General features: G+C 38.2%; 1 protein-coding gene across 7 annotated transcripts in view; it reads right to left on the bottom strand.

Moving 5' to 3' along the window:
• Positions 1-25,713, bottom strand: part of EYA1 (EYA transcriptional coactivator and phosphatase 1) — a 331,367-nt gene that overhangs the window by 21,783 nt on the left and 283,871 nt on the right. For all 7 annotated transcript variants that reach the window (XM_031014148.3, XM_055349601.2, XM_055349602.2 and 4 more), the window contains one exon: positions 25,449-25,538. In XM_031014148.3, the coding sequence (XP_030870008.2) occupies positions 25,449-25,538 (90 nt within the window). The remainder of the gene's footprint in view (positions 1-25,448; positions 25,539-25,713) is intronic.

The raw sequence follows: 25,713 nt of genomic DNA, 5'->3' as shown, positions 1-25,713 counted from the left end.
GTTCGGAGTAGTGACAAGGAAATCCTCATTCTTCATCAGAATTTTTGTAGAATGATTTTAATTAAAAGAGATTTAAAAATCAAGAGTAATCGCTAAGGGGCCTCATCAGCACCTCCAGGAATGAAAAAAAAAATCATTAAAATGTCTATGTAAAATGTGTCTATGTAATTGTTGCTTATTTCACTTAATGAATAGAAAAATACTATATTGTACAAACTTCAAATACATGAAATACATACTGAGGGTTCATTATCTGTGTCTTTGTAGGAACTTACAAATAATGACATAAAATGCCTTGGGAAGTATGTTTTTAAAAAATTGTTTTAAATCTTAAGGAGAAACTATAATATTGCTATCTAAATGCTTATTAACATTTTAATTCATGAAAGAATGAGGAATATTAAGATACTGCAATATTCCACAGCAGAACTGCACAATGTGTTAACCTGTTGTAAGTCCATCAGCTCTCAAATGAGAAACTGAAGTCTCCTCCCATCAGATATCCTGAAACTCAGCCTCTTCTGTGGGGAGAAACTTTCCTTCTACCATTTCTCAGACACCATCTATCTAGCTTTTTGTCTTCCTAAGAGCCAAATTTTAGGTTCTCATTTTTGCCTTCTGGACTAGGTTGCTTTTAGCTTCCAAATTTGTTTAAAACCCAGACAATGAGATAACTGAGGGAGGGTGCAGGGCCTGATTTCAGAGTCCATGGCTTAGGCAGAAGGGGCTCTGGGCACTGTGAACCAACAGCAGCAACCTGGTTTAAAGCTCTCCTGGAAGAATCTACTGACAAAGACAAAAATGGAAGCTTAATATATTTCCAGGTGCCAATATATATTCCTAAAAACCCTAATTTGGTGTTCAGTAGAGTACAGAACATATATAATTCTATGGGAAAATAAGTTTTTATTCCAAAAACAGACTAAACGTGCTGAAAATGTACTTTTGAAATACACGACCAAAATTATGTGATTGATAGACTTTTAAGGTGATGAAATCATTATTGAATCCAAGTCTTGGGACAGCATTCACATTTCTAGGGGCCACTCCAGTTCAGCATATTTTATGCGCTAATCTGTAGTGGAAGGGTCTGAGATGTCCAAGGGATCCCTGCTGTGTTTGGGGATCTGGCCTGGCACCTCAGAGAAGACAGAGATAGTGATTTCAAGGACTCCTGAAAGATTTTGCACTCACAGTATGGGTATCTTAGCTTAGAAAGGTGGTCATTCATGTACGTGTCAAATTATTAAGAGGCTGCTGTGTTCCAGGTAGTGTTTCAGATGCTAATGATACAGCGCTTAATACAACAGACAAAAGTCCTTACTGCCTTGAAACTAACATTCTAGTTAGTCACAAACAAGAAAATATGTAAAATGTACATATGCTGGATAGTGGTAAGTGCTAAGGAAACAAAAAAGTAGATGAGGGAGAAATGCAATGCCAAGTGGGTGTGGGGGAAAGAGTTTTCCAGGCAAATAAAAGAGCAAGTTCAAACGCCATGAGGCAGGAGAACACTGGTGTAAGGAGGTAGGAGGAAGGAGCCAGGAGAGGGCAGAGGAGGAGAAGAGTTCCCTGTGCCTGCAGATCCCAGCAAGGAGCAGGCTTTGCCAAGGAAGCAGTGGACAAGTTATCAGTCATTGCCCTCAAGGCACTTACACGGTTATGGGGGAAAGAGAGAAGTTAACTAACTACACATGTGATAATTAAAATCATGGTAAATCCTGCAGAACTTCCCTAGGATCCAAATGAACATCGTCCTACATTCTGTTTAGCCAGAGAGAGTTGCAAAGGTCTGAAGAATTAAAATTATATTTTGGTAGATCAGGAGGGACAGCCTGGTCCACCGCTTGTCCTTGTGGCTTTTGTGATTGAAACAATCAAACCGATAAAATGGTGGCCTACTGGAGATGGTTCCTAACAACTGAACTGTGGTGACAGGAACAAAACAGCTTATTGGTCCCAGACTATCCATGCTGGACTTCTACCTTCAAATGGCAGTGAGGTGGGGTGGGATGGGGCGGGGAAGGTACAAAGGAACCCCGGGGGCTTAGTGACCAGGCCTCAGAAAGGTGAGGGGAAGCCTCTGAAGACATGTTTCTTTCACCCCCAAGTCACAGATGTGAGAACTGATATGGGAGTTGGAAAGGGATCAAGACATGGGAAAAGAGTAATTTTTTGTTAATGGCTTTCCCAAAGGGATGAAAAATTCAACAACATGTTTGCATAAGGGCTCAGAAACAAGTCAGCAGTAGAGGAATATATAATAAACATTTCTGTTTAGCCAATTTTCACATACAGGTAGTTAGCCATGAGCGGGGGCAGGAGAGGGCTCTTCGCCACCCACTAGGAATGTCGGGTGATGGTCTGGCAATTATCACATTGTCTCTCTAAAAGTGATAAATTGGCAGCCAGTGCCAGGGAGAGGCCATTTCCTGATGGTCCACACCTGTTGCACTAAGTGTTAACTGAATGCAGGCACCAGGGTCCCTGGGCATGCACATTAAGGGACCTAATGGCGGAGTATGACCTTCTGGGGGCACTCCACTGGAAAAGGGAAGAAAGCCTCAGATAGACATGCGTGCAGCTTCCTAAACACACTGCACAGGCTCAGTTCCCAAGGGTAAGGGGGGCAATGCACATGCGGGCAGCCCACCCTAAGGGAAGATGCATGGGAATGGGGCAAGCACATAAAGTCCTAGGATCAAGGTTAAACACCGCACTTGACCAAGATGCCTGCTTGGGTCTCTTCCAAGTGCAGTTTCCTTTTTTCTTGTTCTAAAGCCTTTTTCAGAAAACTTCCACTCCTGCTCTGAAACTTGCCTCAGTCTCTCTTTCTGCCTCATGCCCCCCAGTTGAATTCTTTCTTCTGAGGAGGTAAGAATTGAGGTTGCTGCAGACCATAGGGATTCACTGCTGGTAACTCGGATACCTTCCACTGGCAACATATTTGGTGCTGTGTGACTCAGGTATTTGCCACTGGTAACAGTCACATAGTACAGATAGATTATGTGGAAGAACTAGGGCCAGTGCAAGGCAAAGTTGCGATTATCCTCCACTAGAAAAATTTTACAATTAATTACCAAACTTGGGTATTGCTAACGCATCCAGCCCGCTGTTCCCAGTCTGAGGTTGGTCTCTCTCTCTCTCTTCAGAACTCCCAAGACACCAGAGATTCATCACCCCTTGATACCTGACTACCAAAGCACCACATCTTGGCACTTTGTATCCCTTGTAGAGGATATTCTTCCTTCCCCCACAGCAATAGCTTCTGCAGAAGGCATTCCTTACGCTTATTGTGGAGTTCCTGCAGAGGCAGGTGCTCAGTTTCTCTCACTTACACAGACTCCTAGTTCTTAAGTTGAATTTATGGTGAAAATGCAATAGTATTTAATGTTACAACCCATTTTACAGATTTGAAAAATAAAGATTCAGAAAAGCTAAATAATGTGAGATAAATGCTGCGATGCTGATGTCTTTGACCCTCAACTCGCCGTTTCTTCCCAGGCTCCTCTATTTCACACAGTGTAGACAACTGTTCCCTCTAGACACTGGTCACGACCTAGGTTCTTAGGGGTTTCTCAGTTGTTTTGAGTTTAGGGGACTCCAGCTCTGTCTGCCCCACTCTGACCTGTGCTCTGTGTCTGCGGTCATGGACCCCTCTTCCTGCCTGGAGCATGGATGTGGGTCCTTCATCCTACAGCACAAGCCCCAACCCTTCATGTCATCAGCAGGCCTTTAAATGACTGGTACTTCAGAGGAAAATGCTCCCAGAAGGAGAGCCACTGTGGTAACCGGGTCTCTGCCAGGCCTGGAGGGTAGAGAGTACAACTGTAGGTGGTGAAAGCATAGGTTTTAGCATATCACACTGCCACAGCGTGTCCTAAGTAGGAGAGCTGAGGACCAGGAAAATGGATTAGGCCACCGTCATGGCAGGGGAAGCTGAAAAGAGGGCAGATGGCACCAGTCAGAGGTGCGGTGTTGTGCCCACAGTTACCAGCCTGCAAACCTCTGCTTTTCCACAACAGGATCCTACAAGCATCTTTCAGTAAATACCAAAATTGAAATGACCATGGTCTACCCTTGCCAGCCTTCCCCTTATATGACACCACCTGTGCTTCACAGAGGAGTAAAATAAATAAAGTTAGCTTCAGTTACTGCTGGCCCTCAGCTAACAGTCATCTAACTACTCATGGAGCTGGATTATAAAATGCTCACATGGATGGCTGGGGAAACTGCCAACACATGAAGCCCTGAATCCCAGTTCTGGTGTAGGTATAGGGAGTGGGCAGAAAGCCACACGGGGCACGATCTCACAGCCATGCGGCGAATGCACATTCGCTCTTGGAACTCTGATTGCACTGTTATTCCGCCTTTTTAGTCCCTTCTGTCATTATTCTTGGCATCAAGACTCAAGCTGACCTTTTTCTGATCCATCATCATCTCTGGCCTTCTAGGGCTGGGCCACAGACATGTTCTTTTGGACCAATCCCCGGGAATAACTCAGATTTTGTACAGAGGCTCATATGCAAAATATTAAGTTATGGCAGAATTTTTCTGCAAATATTTATTCTGCTTTGATACTGTAGTGGTTGTACTTTCCCCCCAAGCCTTTCACTTGTACCATAATTATGTAAAAATACACCATACAATTCAAGGTAGTTTTGGAAAATTAATAAAGAGAATTAAGACAGTTACAATGAGTCTTATTATCTGTGCCAACAGAGTGACGTAATAGCTAGGACACTGATGCTGTATACTTCTGAACATGAAACTAGAAACACAGAGTAAACCTGAAGTCCTTGAATAAACAGAGAAGGAAGTCTCTAGGAAGACTGTGAGGCAGTTTGCATGTTATAAAAGGGAATAATATGAAAAAGTTACAATGTGTCTTTGGAGAAGTTGAGTTACACAAGTCCAAATCCTGCTGATCAAGGCTATAGTATGCTCCATGTTCCAAATTTACCATGAGAAAACTAACACCATACTGCCAACTAATTGTTTCAATACTTTCAATACTTCCCTTTACAAAACAAAAATGGAAGGATAAAAGTCAGCAGAGAACTAGCTGTTTTCATTGTGTCTTTACATCAATGTGCCTATTGAGACCAGCTGGAGCTGGCCAAGGCAGAGGAAGTGATCATTGGGTTCTGTGTCCCCTCTTATCTGTCATTAAGCGATTACATCCATGGCTCTGACTTCCCTATTGAGCAATTTAGATACTTGCCTGATATTTGACATCTATAGGTCACTGAAAAGAAGTATTCCTCTTATTTCTAAATGTGAAAATGTTTATTTATACATGGGACATGGGTAGTTCTAGTACTTTAGTGACAAACTCACACAAATTGTCTGAAAGCTAATTTTGTCAAGCCATTAGCAGCACTTGAAAAATAATGCGTATCTGTCTGTGGATCTATCCATACTACCATCTTTCTCACAGAAAACTAAATTACACAGATGGCCTTACAGGGTGACCAGTGTTTGAGTGACAAAGGTCTTAAGGGAATGCTCTCCATGGTGGTTTTTCGAAATAACTCTCAATCTCCAGATATTTTCATAACTAATTCGAAAAACTAAGTGAAATGGGACATCTACTTCTCTATGATTTAGAAGTTCTACAGAGGGAGAGGAGTAGTCAAGGAAGAAGCCAACTGATGGAACAGATTTGAAGAAACTGGCTTCCAACTAGCTGACAATTTGATTTGGTACATCAAGTCTAGGCTCCGTGATAAAGACCTTCTGTCCATGAATTAGTAAATTTGCAGGAACCATGTTTTTACTTGCGTGTTTTTCTCTGTAAAGAGGAGACTGCCCAACTGATGTACTGTGTATTTATACTTACTGATGCAGAACAGCGTGATTCCATTGTGCTTTCTAAGGGCACGTCCAAGCCCTCACTGTGCTTTCAAATAGACCTCATGGAGAGCTCAAGTGCTGCTAGGCTTTCTTCTGCCCAGCTTCACCAGCATCATGGACTCTCTGGAAGCCCTTGACTCCTGGAGATGGGGAGGGTATGTGGTTTGTAGCCTCTCCACACTGGCAATTGCTGGCAGACCCTGTCATCTCTGTCTAGGGTACAACTGGTGACCTCCTATTTCCCTGGCTTTCACACCATGATGTTTCCTCGCAGAAAAAAAAAAAAAAAAAAATGGTGCAGATACCTGTGGCTAAGACACAGGGGATAAAAAACAAAAGGAGTTTTGAAATTCGCCCCATTCTGTTTGGCAGTTTTGGGAAGTGCAAGTCAAGGAATTAAGACACACCTGGACAAATATATCTTTTAATTCCCACTCTAAACTATCTACTCAGAATACTATTGGTGCGAACAGATATTTTAAGTCAATATTTAAATATCTATATGTGTTATGGTAGGAATAGGATGACACAACTATACAAGCTGATGGGAAAAGAAAACAATTTCAAATTTCAGAAGCCAAAAAGAGGAATTTCAGCATCTATTTTCGAGAGGTGGCAGTAAGATGCAACTTGTGGACACACATATGGCATTTACAAACAAAAACAGTGTCTTAATATACTTAATGTTATAATATCCTTTAGAGATTATCTAAGTGAGAGAGATTTTACTAGAATTATGTTTATATTAGCTAGGAGACCTAAGTGCTTGTATTAGAAACACAAGATTTGAATTACAGAAGTTTCAACAAAGGTAAGGTATTAGCTATTTTGATCTGATTCTATTTATTAATATTCATAAAATATTTAGAGAACAAAGTCTTTACTGAAAGTTCCTGAAGATGGTATGTTAAGGTAAAAAATAAATTGAAGTGCTTAAGCTATGTGCTGGTATATGCATAAAATTATGGTAAATATTTGAGATCACTAAGTAAAGGCTTCCAGGATGCCCAAACTTATTAATAACTAGAAGATTGCATGAACACATGTTTTTCGAAGTTTTGATATTTTCTTATAATATTAATCCCTTTTAAAATATGCTAATTAAAAAAAATAAGACATCGTTATATCACTTTAGCATGTGGCTTACAGAATCCCAAAGGTATCACATGAAGATAGCTCCTTCTTAGTGAGTACAATGTTAATAAATATGTCAGTTTCACTGTGCGTGGAGTTCCTTCTTTCTCACCATGAATGCCTTCTTTACCACATGATATTAAATATATTTGTCACCATGAATGCCTTCTTTACCACATGATATTAAATATATTTGTCTTTATTCACACTCTCAACCTTAGGGTGAGGAAAAGAAAGTCTCACTTAATGAAAGCCAGAAAGAATTGAAAATAAACTTTTAAACAAAATGAGCTTATTTAAAACTGTTCAACACTGAGTCTCTAAAGGTAATGGATTAATCCATTAACTAATCCATTACCTTTAGTGACTCAGTGTTGAACAGTTTTAATATAAGGATAATTAAAAGATAATTATAGCATATATTACATTTGATCTAATGATATCAATACTTGTAAATTTCTTTGCTTTTTTAAAAAGTATACAATAAATACTATCTCGTACAAGATCCGTCTTTTATTAAGTTATGTTTTATGCAATAGTAAGAGGTATTTCAATGCATTCTATGTCCCTACCGCTGACATTGTACACAAAAGTTTATGCCCAAATGCACAGCTTTATTTATGGTTCAGTTAATTTAAGAGAACATAGAATTTTACAAATTTGTATCATAACCAGTGCAAACCTTCATATACCACACAGGGCAATGCATTAGTGTTTGCTGACAATGCCAAATTATATTGTACAATTTTATCATTAAAATATTACACATATTTAAAATGGTATATAACAAAGTATGAAGATAAAAGACTAAAGGCTGAATTAATGTGTAAGCTAATTATCATTCAGAACATTAAAAAAACTCAGCACACATCTAATATAAATATCATTTTTTTTTGGAACAGCAACTCAGAACTACTGTTAAGAATGAGCCTTTGATTTACTGCTGAACTTATTTCTCAATTTTCAATGGGCTTGCTCATCATTTTTGCAAACATAATTTGTCACTGGCAACAGTCAGTGTTCTTTGTAACTCCTGTTTCCTTTCTTTTAGATCTATTATTCCTGCTGAGAGAATCTACTAAAGAAGAATTTTTCATAGTGACACCAACTCTAGGCTTGCTGTGAATAATCACAATGTCATAAAAATCATTCTTTTTATTGCAAACTTGCTGCCAGAAGCATGGAAAAATATTCAGACCGAGAGAACTTTCATTCTTTTCTGCAACGGCTTTCTTTTAACTTTCATGGCCATTTGCAGAAAGTGAATCGCATACCAATTTATTCACAAAGCATTTAACTAGAGCTTTCATTTGCACAAAAATATTTGTTTCGCTCATATAAAACAATGAACTATAAGCTCCAATATTAAATAGGTCATACATTATTTTTTTTTCTGGAGCAATTTCCCACTCCTCCTAAAATCATTTGCAACAAATATTAGTTTCTGTTTAATGCCATTACATGTCTATAGATTCATCTTTAACTATAAACTATATGTCAATGCATTTTGTAAAGAAATATTTTCTTGTAATTAACCTTTTTAAATGTCTTTTTCTTTTGCAGGGGTGAGAGTGGGGTTGAAATTTTGAAGTTTAAAAGAGACTAATTTATGAACTTCAGTTAACTTATACTGCTAGATAATTTTCTAATAGTAAGAAACACTCAATTTTGCATAAAAGAACATACAGCTCAGAATAAATCAGGCCCAATCATATCCTTAGTTAACAGGTTAATAAAGATTTTTCCAAGCTGATTTTCTCTGCCATGTAATTATTACTGACTCCAGAAAGAAAAATATGCAGAACCGGACATAGGCACTTTTAAAAAAGCAGTTCCCTGTGAGCTGCAGGAAGGGTTCCATCATCACCTCCCTCACTGTCAGTCCCTGGCGGCGAGGAGAGGACCTTGGAGGGGCACTTTCATACTCAAAAAATTCTCTCCTCTAAGTATCCGTGGGTCTGAAATTCCACCACACAAAATCATCCCTTCTGAATCTTCTTTTGTAAGACAAAGACTTACAAAAAAGACTTCTTTTGTAAGGTAAGAGTGAACTATTTAAGCTCCATTGCCTTGGTGTGAACTGCACTATGAGATAAATTTCTTCCAGCATGGGGAGCCCTGGTGTGCCTGCCCCCAAATCATTGGGTGTTAAAAGGGGAAATGGAGTTGGCTGCCCGAAAGGAAAAAAAAAGGGGAAAGTTTTGTCTATACTCATAATTTCACTCCCTATAAAAATATCCCTCTTCTCAAGAAGTATAATTTAGAGCTATAAATAATCATGCTTTGGTTGTTTATATGTTATTCAGGAAAATATTATGTATCATTAGAATAGCATGAGTATTATATGTGTTATATATTAAACTGTAGCAGTGTCACTAGAAAATACATAACCACATGTTCTTGATTCTTTCATTCATTTTCTCATGCATTCAACTAATAAGGACTGAACACCTATGTCTATTCCAGGCACCACACACACAAAAATAAATGAAATGCAGATCTTGCCTTTATGGTTTTAAACATGGGGACTGGCTAGAGAGAAAGGGCACAGTGACTGTCACTATGATTTTCTGTCAGGGAAAGTACTAGATTCTTGTAAAGCCCTTCCTCTTCCAACCCACCCTGGGCAGCACGTTCAGATACATTTTTCTGAAAGTAGGTTTTGCTGCTCCAGGCAATGCAGTCTCCAACAAAGAGCAAAAGCATCTAGTGGCAGGGGAGACCGGGAATATGTTTTACTTCTGTTTTAGTCCATCTCCCTCAATAGATGTATTAGAAAAATTAAATTGGAAACACTTAATATATTTCTATGCAATTGAGCATTCAAGGGCCTCTATAATGAGCCCTAACCTTACCAATGTGCCCATCCCTCATATTCTATCATGAACAGCCTGCCTCCCTGCACCAGACAATAGCTGTGTCCACTGCTTGCTGGAATGCCTTCTCTCTCCCTCAAGGCAGTGCTCCTCCATTAAGTTTTTATTGGTTTCTTTCCCTTCTCCATCCCTCACATACTCTCTGCAACCCACAGTCTCAATAATAACTACCATTATTGACAGACTACAGTCTTTGTGTCATGTGTATTTCACGTTCTTTCCAATTCTCCTGAAAACTCTGCATTTGATGAATAAGCAAACAAAGACTTACACAGACAACTTCTGTGTACACTACCAGATAAGAAACTCTTTTGAAGAAAAGACCATCTTTCATGTGTCTTTTTTTCCTACTTATTTTCTAATGCTGGACCAAGCACATAGATATTACAGACTGAAACCTTCTAGGTTATCTGATTGACAGGATTTGATTATGAAAGAATTGATGACCCAATCAGTTAATAGATAACGTTAGTGCATTTTGTCATTGAAGTTAGTTTTGTGGAAATAAATTATTTTGATTATAAAATGACACATACTCATGTAGAAAATTTGTGCAGTACTAAAAAACATATAAAAGAATTCATCTCCAATTCCATCCCTCAGAAGTAACCACTGTAACATTCTTCTAGTCCAAGCTGTCTCCTACCAATTGAAAAGGATGATATCTTGGACAGAAGAGTTCCCTTTAACTTTCTGACAAAATACCAATTCCAGAAGTTAATTCTTAATTGATTATTTCTGAAGAGGCAAAAGATTATAAAATAATGTTGATCAAAAGCAACATGCTCTTCCCATACCCCGACCGTCCACCTGCCTTACAAAGGAGTAGCACACAATTAGCAGTGAGAAGGATCCAGTCTTTAGAAAGCCTTTCTTTAGAAATGCTGCTAGAATACTGAACTGAGCCCAAATAGAGGCCCTATTGTAGCTGCACTGAAATGGGAGAAGTCTCCAGGGACTGCAACTTGAACACATTTTGGGGAAGTTGAAGTTACAGGCATACAGGCCTTCTCTTGCACTATTCAACCTTAAAAAATAAAAAAAAAGTCTAAGGGCACCTTGAATTCCTTTCTCTACTAAGCAAACTTCCTATGAAGGTAACTGAGGAAAATCTGGCTCTACAAAGCAGTGACTCTCTCCCAGATTGAAGATTAGCAAGCACCTGTCAAAATCCAAGATCTAAACCAAAAGCCTGTCATAGGTGACACTGACAGGTCCATTTCACATGATTTTAAAATAAACTGAAGCAATCCAGCAGACTGTGTGAGTGCTGAAGTGGTATTTCCATTCAACAAGAAAGGAAGACACTCTGTTATTCGCTGAGGCACCACCATGCGGCAGGCACCGGCCAGGAGCTCCAGATTCTGTTGTCTCCCTTAACTCCACACCTACCTGTCACCCTCTCTGAAGCCAGTCAGCGTTGACTGTGTGGAGGCCATACATTAGTAGGAAGCAAGGACTGAACCCAGGTCTCTCCACCTCTGAAGTGTTTACTGTCCCTTCAGACCACACTGTTCCTGGTAGCTTCACCCAACAGAATAGAGAGACTATGGCGAAACTAGGAAACTAGTTTCATGAACAGGCTAATTAACAGCCTGTTGGAATAACTGCTGCTCCAAATGGCCACAGTTGCCTCACATAAATCATTTAATTTTCTGAATCTGGAATTTTCAATACATATTTGGATTCTGTGTTTCTAAACTAAGACATAACTCTTCTTTTTCATTCAATATATTCTTCCTGGGAAATCTTAACTGATGTCAGAAATGATGGCTTCCAGCTTCTGTTTTCTGAGCTGCAGATCTGTGCATACACCTGCTCACTGGACTCCACTTGTGTGTCCAATACACACTTCAGGTTCAATATCTCAAATCTGAATTCAGCATCTTCCTTCCAGAGAGCCAGACCATTCTCCCGGGCTTTCTATCTCTACCTTATTGCTCAAGCCAGAAACTAAGAGTCTGGCTCACTGAACAGTTACACTGAATAGATCTGCAAATCCTACCCAGACTACTTTCTCAGTAGCTTTCACATCAGCCCCGGTTCTCTGTCTCCACAAACAAATGCCACTGATTTCTCATCATTATTGACCCCTTTGACTTTACAATACAACTCATCTCCTTGGTAGTGCTATAAATTCTTTACTGGTTACCCTCGGCATCCATTGTAAAATCCAACTCCCTTAGCAGAGTGTGCAAAACCTTTCATGACATGGCTTCTGTCTTTCTTTCAATTTTCTCATCTCACAAGCACTCTCTGTGTGTTCTGTGCTTTACACCTACACAGGCTCTGTTCCTAAATGTCATGCTTTCTCAAGCTCAATGTTTCTTCCTGGGGAAGTCACTGCTCCAACACTCTGCCTTGCCACCTCTCCCCAATCTGGGATAGCCATCCCATCTCTCAGACTCTAGCTAATGACCACAGACATCTCCATCATTGCTGTGATGGAATTATTCTTTCACTTTTCTGTCTCTACCCAGTATCTGGGCTCCTTGACAGCAAAGAATGTGTTTCATATTTTATCCTCAGTGCCTAGCTAGTGTCCAGAATAGAGTGAGCATGAGGACATTCAGTGCGAAGTAGCTCTTTTTAGTCTGTGATGTAGGGACTGGTCCAATATTATTTTATCGTTGTTCATTACAACATGTCTTTCTGTCCACTCTCTATCTATTGACCTACCTCTCAACATTTCCAAAATAGATTTTAAGTTGCCTGGGCAACTATGGCTTGCAGGTTTGTAAGACACAGTGAGAAAGAAAGCTTTCAAAGAATACAGTCAAGAAAGCCCCATCCAGTTATTAGGCCCCGCTCCATAGCATCCTTGTGTGACAGCAGCAAGGTGTTATTGACTTCCTTTCCTTTGCTAAAAAGGAATAGCCAGGTTCTCTGACTCGGCTAGAAAGGTTTTGTGCAATGATGTTTGCAAAAGAAAACCTGAGTTTCAACCTCAGCTTTACCATCACCTAACCAACTGGCTTTGGGCAACAACCACCTCCCTTCAATTTCCCGCATGTGTAAACTGCAGATAATAAGACTGAATTCACAGTGTTGATGGAGTCAGTGCTTTTGTACTGACATGAGAAAAGTTTCCCAAAGGCCTGATGCCCCCTGCCTCCTACTTCACTAAGGACACCCAGCAGCCTTCACTGTCAGTCCAAGCGGCCTGAGAAGCGGAGGCTCTGCTCCACAGTGACTTCACACCCAGCCAGGCTCCGCTGCATGCTGTGACACCACCAGCAAGTTCCATGAGCCATCCTTCAAAACATGAGGTAGGAAGACAACGAGTAAAAGGACATTTATCAGCACAACCAAAGAAACGTGTCTTTTTACATGAAGCCAGCATCCTCATTTTCTATGAGGGACAGCACACTGTGACGGGAACCAGATACAGTAGCTACTTAACTGCCAACAGCACACCTCCTGGCATGCAACTGGGGGTGGGAGGAGCCCATGAATAAGGATGGACCCAAAGAAGTATTCTGTGATCTACCTGGAGCAGGGGCATTTGCCGCTGACAGATGTTTTTTCTTTCTTTCTTTTTTTTTTTTTTGGTGTGTCTGGTGTGATTTCTGTTGGAATTCTACAAGAGAATTTGGCAGCAAACCACTTATTGTCTCATGCCCTTCATTCCCTAGTCCCTCCTTAAGTCACTTTCCCTTCGTCCCCTACAGCCTTACAGGGCTTGACCCAGCATTCTGCATGTAGAAGACACTCAATGGACAATAATAGCAGCACAGACTTCCTTAGTGCTTCCTGCGAGCCAATGCTAGTTCTATGCACTTAACAAATATTAACTCACACAATTCTCACACTGACCCGATGAGGTATATCATCATCCAGTTTTACAGATGGGAAAGTGAGGCATAAAGGGGGCCCTCATGAATGAATGAATTCACCAGTTCCACCTCTGGTGTCTCTAGAACTGCAAGCTAACAAACATAAACAACACAGGGCTTTGAGTCAGGCTGGAATAAGAGAGCCATGATTACATTCAGCATTTTCCTAATTATAAGAAACATTACATATAGAAAGTAAAAACAGAAAATTTCTCTTATCCTACTATCTAGAGATAAATCAGTTTTTATTGTCGAAATTATTTTTGTATCATTTTAAATATAGAAAGCCTTTGTTTTCTGCCGGGTGCGGTGGCTCATGCCTGTAATCCCAGCACTTTGGGAGGCCGAGGCGGGCAGATCACGAGGTCAGGAGATCGAGACCATCCTGGCTAACACAGTGAAACCCCGTCTCTACTAAAAATACAAAACATTAGTTGGGAGTGGTGGCGGGCGCCTGTATTCCCAGCTACTCAGGAGTCTGAGGCAGGAGAATGGCATGAACCCGGGAGGCAGAGCTTGCAGTGAGCCGAGATTGTGCCACTGCACTCCATCCTGGGCGACAGAGTGAGACTCCGTCTCAAAAAAAAAAAAAAAAAAAAGACAGCCTTTGTTTTCTTTTGATATACATACCTTTGTTTTTTAATCCCCAAACTGGAACCACACTGCATATCATTTTATAACTTGCCTCTTCTATGTATATTGTGTCTTGACATTAAGGATTTTGAAAATCTGACTTAATGTAATATGAAAGTCTAATATCTTGGGTAATTGTTAAGATTGAGATTAATCTTCATTTACTTTTAAAAGTTAACTTTTCTAAATAATAAAGGTAATGCTCATCATTGACTACTATTAGAAAAATTTGAAAATAAGTAATTAAAGAAAATATATGAGAGCCTTCCATGTACCAAATCTTGTGTCAGAAGCTCAGGATTTAAGTGGACAAATCATGATTCCTGGCCTCAAGGGATTTCCCAGTGGGGGGTAGACAGAGGTATGCAGAAAATCTTAATAAAGTGCAGTAAATATTTTTATAGCAAGAACCAGCTCCTTTGATCATGACCAAATCCCCACTCCTGGACTGCACTGTACCTGCAGACTCTACCTGCCTTCTTATCTAAGACCCACCATGTAACCTGTGCTCCGGATTTCATTCTGTCTTGCTATCCAAGGACTTCTTTCCTGTAGTCATTCTCCTTGCCATACCACATGTATTTTCCTTCCTATGGAATCATTCCTGCTGACATCCAGACATGCCTAAATATCTTTTATTTAAAAATGAAACCACCTTCCCTTGATTCCATGATGCCTTCCACACACCATAGCCCATCTCTTTGTGTCTGTCTCTGTGGGAATTCTTGATCCTTTCTGTCTTCACTGTCAGCTCTCATCCTCTTCTCAACCCATTCCCATCTGGCTGATGTCTTCCACTTCATTGACATGGTGCTTATCAGGGTCATTAACAGCCAACATTCTTGCCCAATCTAACAGTCGGTCACTTCTCTGTCCTCATCTTACTTGACTTTGGCCACATTTGACACAGGAGTATGCCATTCCCTCCTTCTTGAAACACTATTCTCCAGGTTTCTATGATAGCTCATACTTTTCCACCTACCTTGTGGAATTCTCTCTACCATACAATTCTCTCTTCAAAGCTCTTCTTCTTGGCCCCATTTCTAATTGTTGGTACCAAAATGCTCAATCTTAGGCCCTCTTCTCAATTTTTCATTCCTTCCCCTGTGCCATCTAGTTTTATGGCGTCAGGACTCCCAAAACTATACCTTCGAATTTGCCTCTCTCTTCTGAGATCCAAACCTATATGTCTACCTGCTTATATGTCATCTCTTGACTTGGATGTTGAATATGTATTTCATACTTAATACACTCAATACAGAATGCTTGAATCCAACTCCTCCCCAGCCACCCCCCAAACACACTCTTCTTCAGAAGTGTGATCACTTTTCCGGTACTCAAGGCAAAACCTAGTGCTCATCCTTGATTCTGCTTTCCCTCCCCACCTACGTCTGATCCATTAGCAAATTCTGCCCATATTTCCATAAAAGGATACTGTAAGTCCTATGACTTCTCACCACGTCCAGACTGCTATATCCTCAGCCCTAAGCTAATGTCCTCCTATGCTGGCTGAGACAGTCTCTTAATTGGTCTCATTGGTTTCACTCTTGCCCCGATTCCATTTGATAACCAGACTGATGTTTTAAAAGTGTAAACACTATTCTATCCTGTCCATGCTTAAAACTCTCCAATGGCTTCTCACTGCAGTTAAAAAAAAATATTCTTTACCATGGTCTACAAGACCCTTCATCATCTGGACCCTGCCGCTCTTCCCTAGTTACTCTGTCTCAGCCACACTGGGCATCTTTCACTTCCTGAAGGAGTGAAACTCATTCCTACTATTGTCCTCCCAAAATGACTTCCTACCATATCCTTGCAGTTGCTTCCCTCCCAGCTTCTCCCTTCTTGACAAATGTTACCTCCTCAGCGACATCTCTTCCTGATCATCTCAGCTAACAATGCCCCACTCCAATTCATCCCTTAGCCAATACTGCTTGATTTGCTTCATAGCACTTATCTCTGCCTGCAAGTGTTTTATTTACGTACTGTTTATTCCTACTTCTCTTCCACAGCACTAACTCCATAAGGAGAATGTCCTTAATAAAGTCATTGCTGTATCCCCAGTAGTTAGAACTGTGACTAGGTACTTAATAGTTATTCAATAAATAGGTATTGAATATTGAATGACGGAAAGAAATGACAAAGTCTAAAAAGACTACTGGATGCGATAGCATGTCGGTTCTGAAACGTCACAGAAATATAGCATTTATAGCCCCAACACCCAGAAATAACCACTGGCAACTTGTAAATATTACCTTTAATATGTCATAGACATTAAATCAGGATTATATACTATCATTCATTTTGTAGACTGATCACTTTTAAACTTGAAAATATATCGTGGTGGCTTTTAAAAAATGTATTCCCTTCCAGTTTTTCTTTAATATGCCATACGTGTTGAATACAAATTTTACTCTTTTTATTTTATTTTTTTGAAATAGTCTCACTCTGTCACTCAGGCTGGAGTGCAGTGGCACAATCTTGGCTCACTGCAACCTCCACCTCCGGGTTTGATTCTCCTGCCTCAGCATCCCGAGTAGCTGGGATTACAGGTACATGCCATCACGCCCAGCTAATTTTTGTATTTTTAGTAGAGATGGGGTTTCACCGTGTTGGTCAGACGGGTTTCAAACTCCTGATCTCAAGTGATCTGCCTGCCCCAGCCTCCCTAAGTGCTGAGATTAAGGCATGAGCCACAGCACCTGGCCGAATTTTACACTTTTTAAATATGCCATACATGTTGAAGAGGTATGACATGTTGAATAGGCTAGATTGTATCTTAGAGCTAATTTTTAAAACTTGAAATCAACCATGAATACCTTCCTTATATACAATAAATTGTCTTAAAACAAGTTTTATGAGGATGTATTTTATTTCATTTTTAATCTGTTATTGGATATTTAAAATATTTCTCTATTGTAGTGGTAAAAAAACCATGGGGGGTGGGTATATTGTGGGGTTGAGTGGATTTCTGGAAAGTGTCAGACCTGAGCTAGAATCTGCCACTCTACAGTTGTGTGACCTTAGACAAGTTTTCTTTTACCTATCCTAAGCTTCACCTGGCTCCTCCATAAAATTAAGATATTAATAGTGTTACTATAGTAGACATATCATGCTGTTAAATGGAATAATGTATGTAAAAGATATAGGACAAGTGTTTGACAGATGCTTATTGCTATTATCTTAATTATCTGTAATTCTATTTTCTTAGAAGTGATGCTAAAAGTGGAATTTTGAGTAAAAGGATCAGCACATCAAAGTTCTGAATACATATCATGAAACTGCTTTTCTGAAAACTTGTATCCATTTACATCCTTACCAGCAACGTACACAAGTTTTCATCTTACTGCATTGTAGATCATATTATTTATTTTAAACCTTTGCCTATTTCATGTGCAAGAGGCTGTTTGACTTGACATTTCTTTTCTCTTTTTTTTGAGATGGAGTCTCACTCTGTCACCAGGCTGGAGTGCAGTGGCATGATCTCGGCTTACTGCAACCTCCGCCTCCCGGGTTCAAGGGATTCTCCTGCCTCAGCCTCCAGAGTAACTGGGATTACAGGCTCACACTACCATGCCCAACTAATTTTTGTATTTTTAGTAGAGATGGGGTCTCACCATGATGGCCAGGCTAGTCTCAAACTCCTGACCTCGTGATCCGCCCTGATTATTAGAAGTGAAATCCAACATTTTTCATCTGTAGCTTGATAATTTGAATGCTTTTCTCTTGTGAATTATCTGTTCATGGTCTTTGCTCATTTCTTCTGTTGAGCTATTTCTTTACGTATTTCTTAATGAATTGCAGTAATCTTAGTTCTTGATTGGTTATATTTGGCTCAGTTGTGTCTTTAATATTATCTGTGGCTTTTAAAAATAGTATTTGTCTCTGACTACAGAAGAAATAAGCATATGCTTTACAGAATTTGGGACATACAGAAAAGCATAAATAAAAAATAATAAAACCACAAATTCCATAAACAATCAATGTTAAACTTCTACGATTTATATTTCCATAAGACAGTCAACATATATTTCCATTATTTATGCAATATATATTTACTGGGCCTCCTACAGGCCAGGTCCTGTGCTAGAGAAATTAGCAGTGAATATACTATACATAGGGTATACATTTTATAATAGGGTTGTGAGCCAACAATATGTGTATATTCCTCAAATATGAGTTTTTAAAAATTGACTTTTTATTAAACAAATATTACAGCTCAATGAATTTCTATAAACTAAATGCATGGGTATAACTAACACCCAGATGAAGAAACAAAATATGATGGATTTCATAAGTTAGAAATGTTTATTGTTATAAATTCTTGCCTTTATCTCTGATTAGTAAAAAGTCCTAGATGTATAATTGGTACAAATGGTATTAACCTTTTATAGGTTCTCAATACTTATTTCCAAATGGCCATCCGAAGATTTTGATTTATTTAATCTTTTCATTTACCTATATATTCTCCTTGTGTTTCATTCTTTCATTTTTTAACCGTTTACCTATTTTAGCATATAAGCTGAATAATCTATTACTTCACTATTCATTTGCTTGGTTTTATTTAAAACATACACAAGGCTGAGGCAGGAGAATGGCGTGAACCCGGGAGGTGGAGCTTGCAGTGAGCCGAGATCGCGCCACTGCACTCCAGCCTGGGCGACAGAGCGAGACTCCGTCTCAAAAAAAAAAAAAAAAAAAAAAAAAATACACAATTTTTCTTTAAGTTGGGTCTGTGCCTGAGCTGTTTGTTTCTTCTCTCATACTTAGTCCAATGTCAACATTAGGCCGCATAATTCTTCACGCTATTGTAGAATTATAAAACACTTTAATAATTGGTTGAGTCAGACATTCATTTCCCATGTCTTGTCAAAAATTGCTAGGTATTTTTGCCTATTTATCCTTTCAAATAGAACTTAGAACAATTTTTTCATATTACAAAAATGAGAAAGAAAGACATCTCATTTATTGAAACCTTCCTTTATATCTCTCAGTAAGATGTCACAGCTCTATTCATATATTCTTCACAAATACTTCTTATAAGGTTTCTTCCTAAATTTCTTTTTATGATACTTTTTGTTTTTGTGTTTTAGTAACTACCGCTATTTTAAATTATAATTAAAATTTCAAATCAATTTGATTTTTGAATTCTACATTTCTTCATTTTTCTGAAGGCTGTTGTAAATTCTAAGAATATTCTAGTTGATTTTCTTCAGTCTTCTACATATCAAATTATCTACAAAAATAATTTGAATCTCTTTCATTTCATTAAGTAACGCTTGTGTCTTATTGTATCGTCCAAAATTCCTAGAATACTGCTGAATAATAGTGCTGATAGAAGGCATTCTTATCTTGTTTTTAATTGTAATGACAGTTTGCTTCCATTATTTTACTGCTAAGTACAATGTTTGCTATCAGTAGAATATAAAGTATTCAGAGTATAAATTTATTTATAATATATTATCTTTTACTGTGTTAAATAGCTACATTTTAAGACTGTTCTGATGAACATCAGAGTTAAGGAAGTCTTTAAATATACTTTTATATTTCTAACTTCAGATAAAATAAAGATGACAATCTTATAAGAAATGATGAAGAAACAAGAAGAGCAATAAAAATTATTCATTAGTAATAATAAAATATGGGCATTGTTTCTTTTTGGCCATTAGTTACAATGCAGCTAAACTCAATACGCGTTTATTACGACTAATAATCATTTCTTGCTTAAAAAACTTATTTTGTCCTCCCCACCCTAAACTGAGGGTTTTGATGTTACTCTCGTTAACTAAGGAAATGCACAAGGCTGAACAACCCACCTGAAAACACAGGAAGACAAAGTCAATTCTATTATCTTCTATGAAGAAGGAAACAAAAATCGGTATTCTAGTCTAAGACAACACATAACAATTCAGTCTAAAGGATATCCATTTAATGGTCAACATATATAAGGCAACATTCTGAGTGTTATAAGGGATGTTTACTAGGATTTAAAAAATGTAGTCCTTTATGTTTGCTGAATTTGTCAGGAGAAAATCACCAAGTATACTAGTCTGTGTACAGGGTTGAAAATGACAAGTGGCGTTCCATAGGCGTGTACATATACATAGGGACACTTAGGTTTGGGCTGTAATTATCCATATGCTCACACCCTTTCATATGGCTACTCTTGGCTTGTGGAGGGGTTTGGAAGCAGCAAAGACCTACAGTCTTCCTTGCAAGCACCTGTGAGATCCTTTGGCAGCAGAGAACCACAGCTCTAGCATCCACACAAAAGCTGAACATAGAGCATCAGAGTTTCTTCTTTATTTATAGAGAATAAAGGACTTTCTAGGTGAGTTATATTTTCCCAACTTGAGAAATCGACTTCTGAATTGGTTTAAATATTTCACACTTTTTGGAAGCACAAACAGTATGTCAGTACCAAGTGCTTTACTTGAAATCGAAGTTTCTTAACATTGGCGTAACTGATATTTTACAGAAAGAATTTTTTCCTAGCTAAAAATAAACATAAATAACACATATTAAAATAATTTATAGATGATAACCTAAGTTTTAAAGTAAGAAAATATTATTGCAACTTTAAAGACTGAATTAAACCAAGGGATAATCTTCTCTTTGCTTTACAAGAAAAATCATTGTAGCTTTCTCCTTTTACATAATGCTATTACCTACAGACCATCCACAAGCCCCTTTCCTTGGCCCTGGACTCATCAAACTCATACTCTAGTGGGACCAGAACTTTCTGCCCCAGGCCTTTTTTTTTTTTTAATAGAAAGGGTGAAAACAAGGGGCAACAAGTCTAGGTGTTCAAATATCAGATCTGGGCTAGGAGTCTACATATTGAAGGCCCCAAGGAATATTCATGTTGTAAATCTTGATGCAAAGAATGCTCTGGTCTGCTCCAACTAAACAATGCACTGAAAGAGTGGAGAGGGGAGTTTAGAACAGCTTTGCTACTAACAGGGTGAGCGTGGTATGTGCAATAGTTTCATGTGCCACCATCTCACAGACATGAGAGGAGGGTTCCCACTCTTCCCAATCCTTACTCTTCAGGGGTAACGGGTGACCTGAGACCAGAGACCTGGTTCCTGCTGACTCTTAAAGGTCACTCTGTCAACATGGGTTAGGATGGCAACCATAATGCCAGTGAAATCATATTCCTTAACCAGACAGAAGAAGAAAATTCAACATGAACTTAAAGCATTATTTTTATTTAGACTTGTATCCATCTTCATAAAATATTTTCTTCTAACTGTGGAAAAATCCAGCAGGAGAACTGACCAGCAGCAGGTTAAACTGAAATATTATCGTATGCTGAAGGCCTTTCCTCACTCTGAAGGTTGCCTTTCAATAAAAAGCTAACAGAAAGAACTCCTTTTCCAACCAGTCAGAAAGAGTCATACTTTACCAAAGAAGCTGAAAAAACCTCCAGTTCCATTCTGTCATTCATAAAAAATGACTTCCATATAGGCATCATCGTATTGCACATGGAGAGTTTTTTTGTAAAATGATATGCAGGACGTTAGTCAGACTTAGAAATAGGAAAGCCAGACGTACACTACGGAACTAAAGTCAAAACGCTTCTCTTGGGGGGAAAATATTATTTCCTAAGATAATTATGTCTCCCTGTCACTCATGTTCCTTCATACGTCAAACATTTTTTTATGGTACAGAACACATTTTTTTCTCCTTTTTTTTTTTTCCTGGTGTGTCAACAGAATTGATATAAATTGTGATTTTCTTTAAATTAAAGAAGTCACTAAGTGAGATTACAAACAAGACTTATGAAACTAAAACGAATTAACTTAGTTCTTAGAGTTCGATTAAGATATTTCTAAAGTACTTCAAAAATTATACCTTAAATTTTCTAAATCATATCCTAATAACCATTTTAAGCATGTACATTGATTCATAATATGACAAATGTTACTGAAAGCCCCTCACAGAGGGGGTGTATTTCACTAGTCAGAATGTCTTATTAAGCAAGGAGTGAACTAACCAAATTATACCAAGAGATAGCTGGCAAAAGCTAAGATTTAGAAGAAAATAAGACCAAAAGTCAACAATTAGAGTTCAGCCATCATACTTCAAGCTAACCAAGAGACTATTAAGCTCCTTGAAATTACTTATGCTATAGACCTTACAAAGCTAAAAACATGTAACTTAAATATATTAAAATATTCATGTCCCCTACCACTATCCATTGCTACTTGGAGTGTGAAATCAGGCATTACCACATCACTTCTCCCTGATGAGATAATTCTGGTGTTCTTAGGAGCATTATGCCAATAGACATTTTTTTTTTGCCAGAAAATAATTTTACTTTTTATTTTGAAGGAAACATATTTGCAATGACCAGTCCCAGGTTTGTTGAATTTCAAAAATATAAAATAAAAGATTGGCCTGGGAGCAGTGACTCATGCCTGTAATCCCAGTACCTTGGGTGGGTGGCCGAGGCAGGTGGCTCACCTGAGGTCAGGAGTTTGAGACTAGCCTGGCCAACATGAAGAAACACCATTTCTACTAAAAGTACAAAAATTAGCCACGCATGGTGGTGTGTATCTGTAATCCCAGCTACTTGGGATGCTGAGGCAGAATTGCTTGAACCTGGGAGGCAGAGGTTGCAGTGAGCTGAGATGGTGCCACTGCACTCCAGCCTGGATGACAGAGCAAGACCCTATCTCAAAAATAAAATAAAATAAAAAATATTGAAATAAGTAAAAAACCAATTTATTTTTTAAAATATTGTACAAATATAGGGCAAGTAAACAATTTCCAAAGACAGACTAAATGAATCTTTCATTTATACTTTTGTTAATATCCCTAACATAAAATCAACTTTTGTAAGGCTACAAGCTTAAACATTTTTCCATGATTGTTTTATATATTTGGTTGAATTATACCTTCATTCTCTTTTCTACTTTACCTCTACTAAGGAATAGTCCTCATGCCAAAAATAGAATCTGGTATTTCAGTAACTTCATAGACTGCTGGTTTTTCTTTTTCTTTTGAAATTTGGGTTTACAGAAAAAAATACATCTCCTATACTCTAAAAACCTAGAGCTTTTAATATATTTGAGTAGTATTTCAGTCTCTATATAATCAGTGTAAATAACGTCAATAAACAAAAATCTGATTATACTACACTGAAATTGAGTTTGGAAGTTTTTTGGTTTATATTATAACAAGTTATGACTGCCTAACATCTCACTTTTCACCACCTAATTTTGGCACTGTATAAGCAAGTTTTGGCACTTTTTTTTTTTTTTTTTTTTTTTTGAGACAGAGTTTTGCTCTTGTTGCCCAGGTTGGAGTGCAATGGTGTGATCTCTGGCTCACTGTAACCTCTGCCTGCCGGGCTCAAGTGATTCTCCTGCCTCAGCCTCCTGAGTAGCTGGGATTACAAGCATTGGCCACCACACCCAGCTAATTTTGTATTTTTAATAGAGACGGGGTTTCTCCATGTTGGTCGGGGTGGTCTCGAACTCCCAACCTCAGGTGATCCAGCTGCCTCTGCCTCCCAAAGCGCTGGGATTACAGGCATGAGCCACCACGCCCAGCCAAGTTTTGGCATTTTTAAGAAGGTACAGAGTTTTAAAACAATAGGAAATTACTACAAATTTCTTCTTGATGTTTGCTATTAACACCTATTAACATCAATAAAGGTAAGAAGGTTGTACCCAGGAAAAAAAATCAGTCTACTCTGTATCTTTAGAAACAAATGGAAACTTAGGAAACGCATTTTTTAACATACTAGTAAAATGTGGAATTTTTTGTGCTGCTCTCTAAGTGAAAACAATTATCAATCAGAAACAGCTTTTGAAAATATGTATGATAATTACGTGTTTCTAAAGGCAATTAATTCTAAACTTGTCACTCAATGGGAATATTTCTACCTTAAAAAAATAGTAATGCCTTACATGTAATTTCTTCTTGAGGAAAACACTTTAAATTGCAAAAAAATTTTGTATTTTACCCTTAAGTGTAAAATAAATTTTTCGCTAAGGAAGAGAAAAAATAAATTTTTCACTAAGGAAGAGAAAAAATAAAGCATATTTAATAACTTTATTGCACTGGAAGTTGCCAATTCGTCTTTGAGTAGTTTCATTGCAGATGAAAAGAAATCAAAATACAGGACAGATGTTGAACAAACCGCATTTAAGTTCTGTCACACACTGGCATTTTTCAAATGATTTTGGCTCATCTATTAAATAAGGTGCATTTTGCTTGATTTTGAAAAGGGAAACATCAGGAAATATTTAAAGGCCAACTGCTGCCAATTAACTTTGATCAGTAAAAGTTCTATTTGAATCTTTCAGATTCTTCTCCTGTCTGAAATAACATACATTTATAAATCGAACAAAACAACAACTTGATGATTAATGCCTGTTGGCAGCCCTACCACAAGCTTGCTTAACAGCGGGATTTAAATAAACAACTGTCTCTATTCAGAAGAGAACGAAATGTAGTTATAGTCATATTTTCTCATAATGGAGATATGAAAAACAACATTCTCTACTCTTAAGAATGCTGCTAACCAAGACCATTGTGATTGTCAGTGCCCGTAAGAATTCAGCTAGCCATCTTACAAGAGTCTGCCCTGAAATCATAATGGACCAATAAAATTAACAGCAGTGTGACATAAGCAGTCCTGGCAACCCAAACAGCAGAGGCCAGACTGAAACATCTTCCTACCAATTGGATCAGCCAGAAAGTAAAGCATCGGTCCTAATACAGTAAGAGTCTGACATAACAGTCTCAAAGAAAAAAAGAATCTGACATAACATATGCAAGTGTTACGAATTATGTTGGACATATCTTAGTGGTGATTATGTAACTGAGAAATATGTGGCTTCTGATAATCAACAAAGTTTAAGATTCTTGAAATCAAATTTTAATCTTTACTACTGGTCATGTAGGATCTAACTGAAAATCAACAGCCAAAGTAAAGCAAAATAGAAATCCCATGAAGGCAAAACACATTGCCATATTACCAACAAACCTCTGTCTCACTATTCCAATTATATATTAAAAAATAATATCCCATCTTTATTTTAAAACCAATCACCTATTTTCAGACATGCAAAAATATGTATTAAAAATTAGAACTTACTTCTAAGTCATTAAAAAATAAATGTGTGTCTGCCAAGTTGAAAATCATTTCTTCCATTCGCAGTCCAAGGGAAACTGAAGTGGGTGGATCCTAAAATAAGAATATGACAGGTGAAGAACATGTATACTTCAGGTTACATGAAATAGAGTGTCTCATTAAGAGGAAGCAGGCATTGGGAGAGGCTGAAAGCAAGAGACACAGAGAGAGACTTGGGCAACAGCTGCTTATTTTAGTGTGCATGACTTATACTGTGTGCAAACTTCAG

The sequence above is a fragment of the Gorilla gorilla genome, chromosome 7 (assembly GCF_029281585.2).
Source record: "Gorilla gorilla gorilla isolate KB3781 chromosome 7, NHGRI_mGorGor1-v2.1_pri, whole genome shotgun sequence".
Taxonomy (NCBI): Eukaryota; Metazoa; Chordata; class Mammalia; order Primates; family Hominidae; genus Gorilla; species Gorilla gorilla.
The sequence above is the reverse complement of the archived record's forward strand: the minus strand, read 5'-3'. Positions and strand labels throughout refer to the sequence as shown.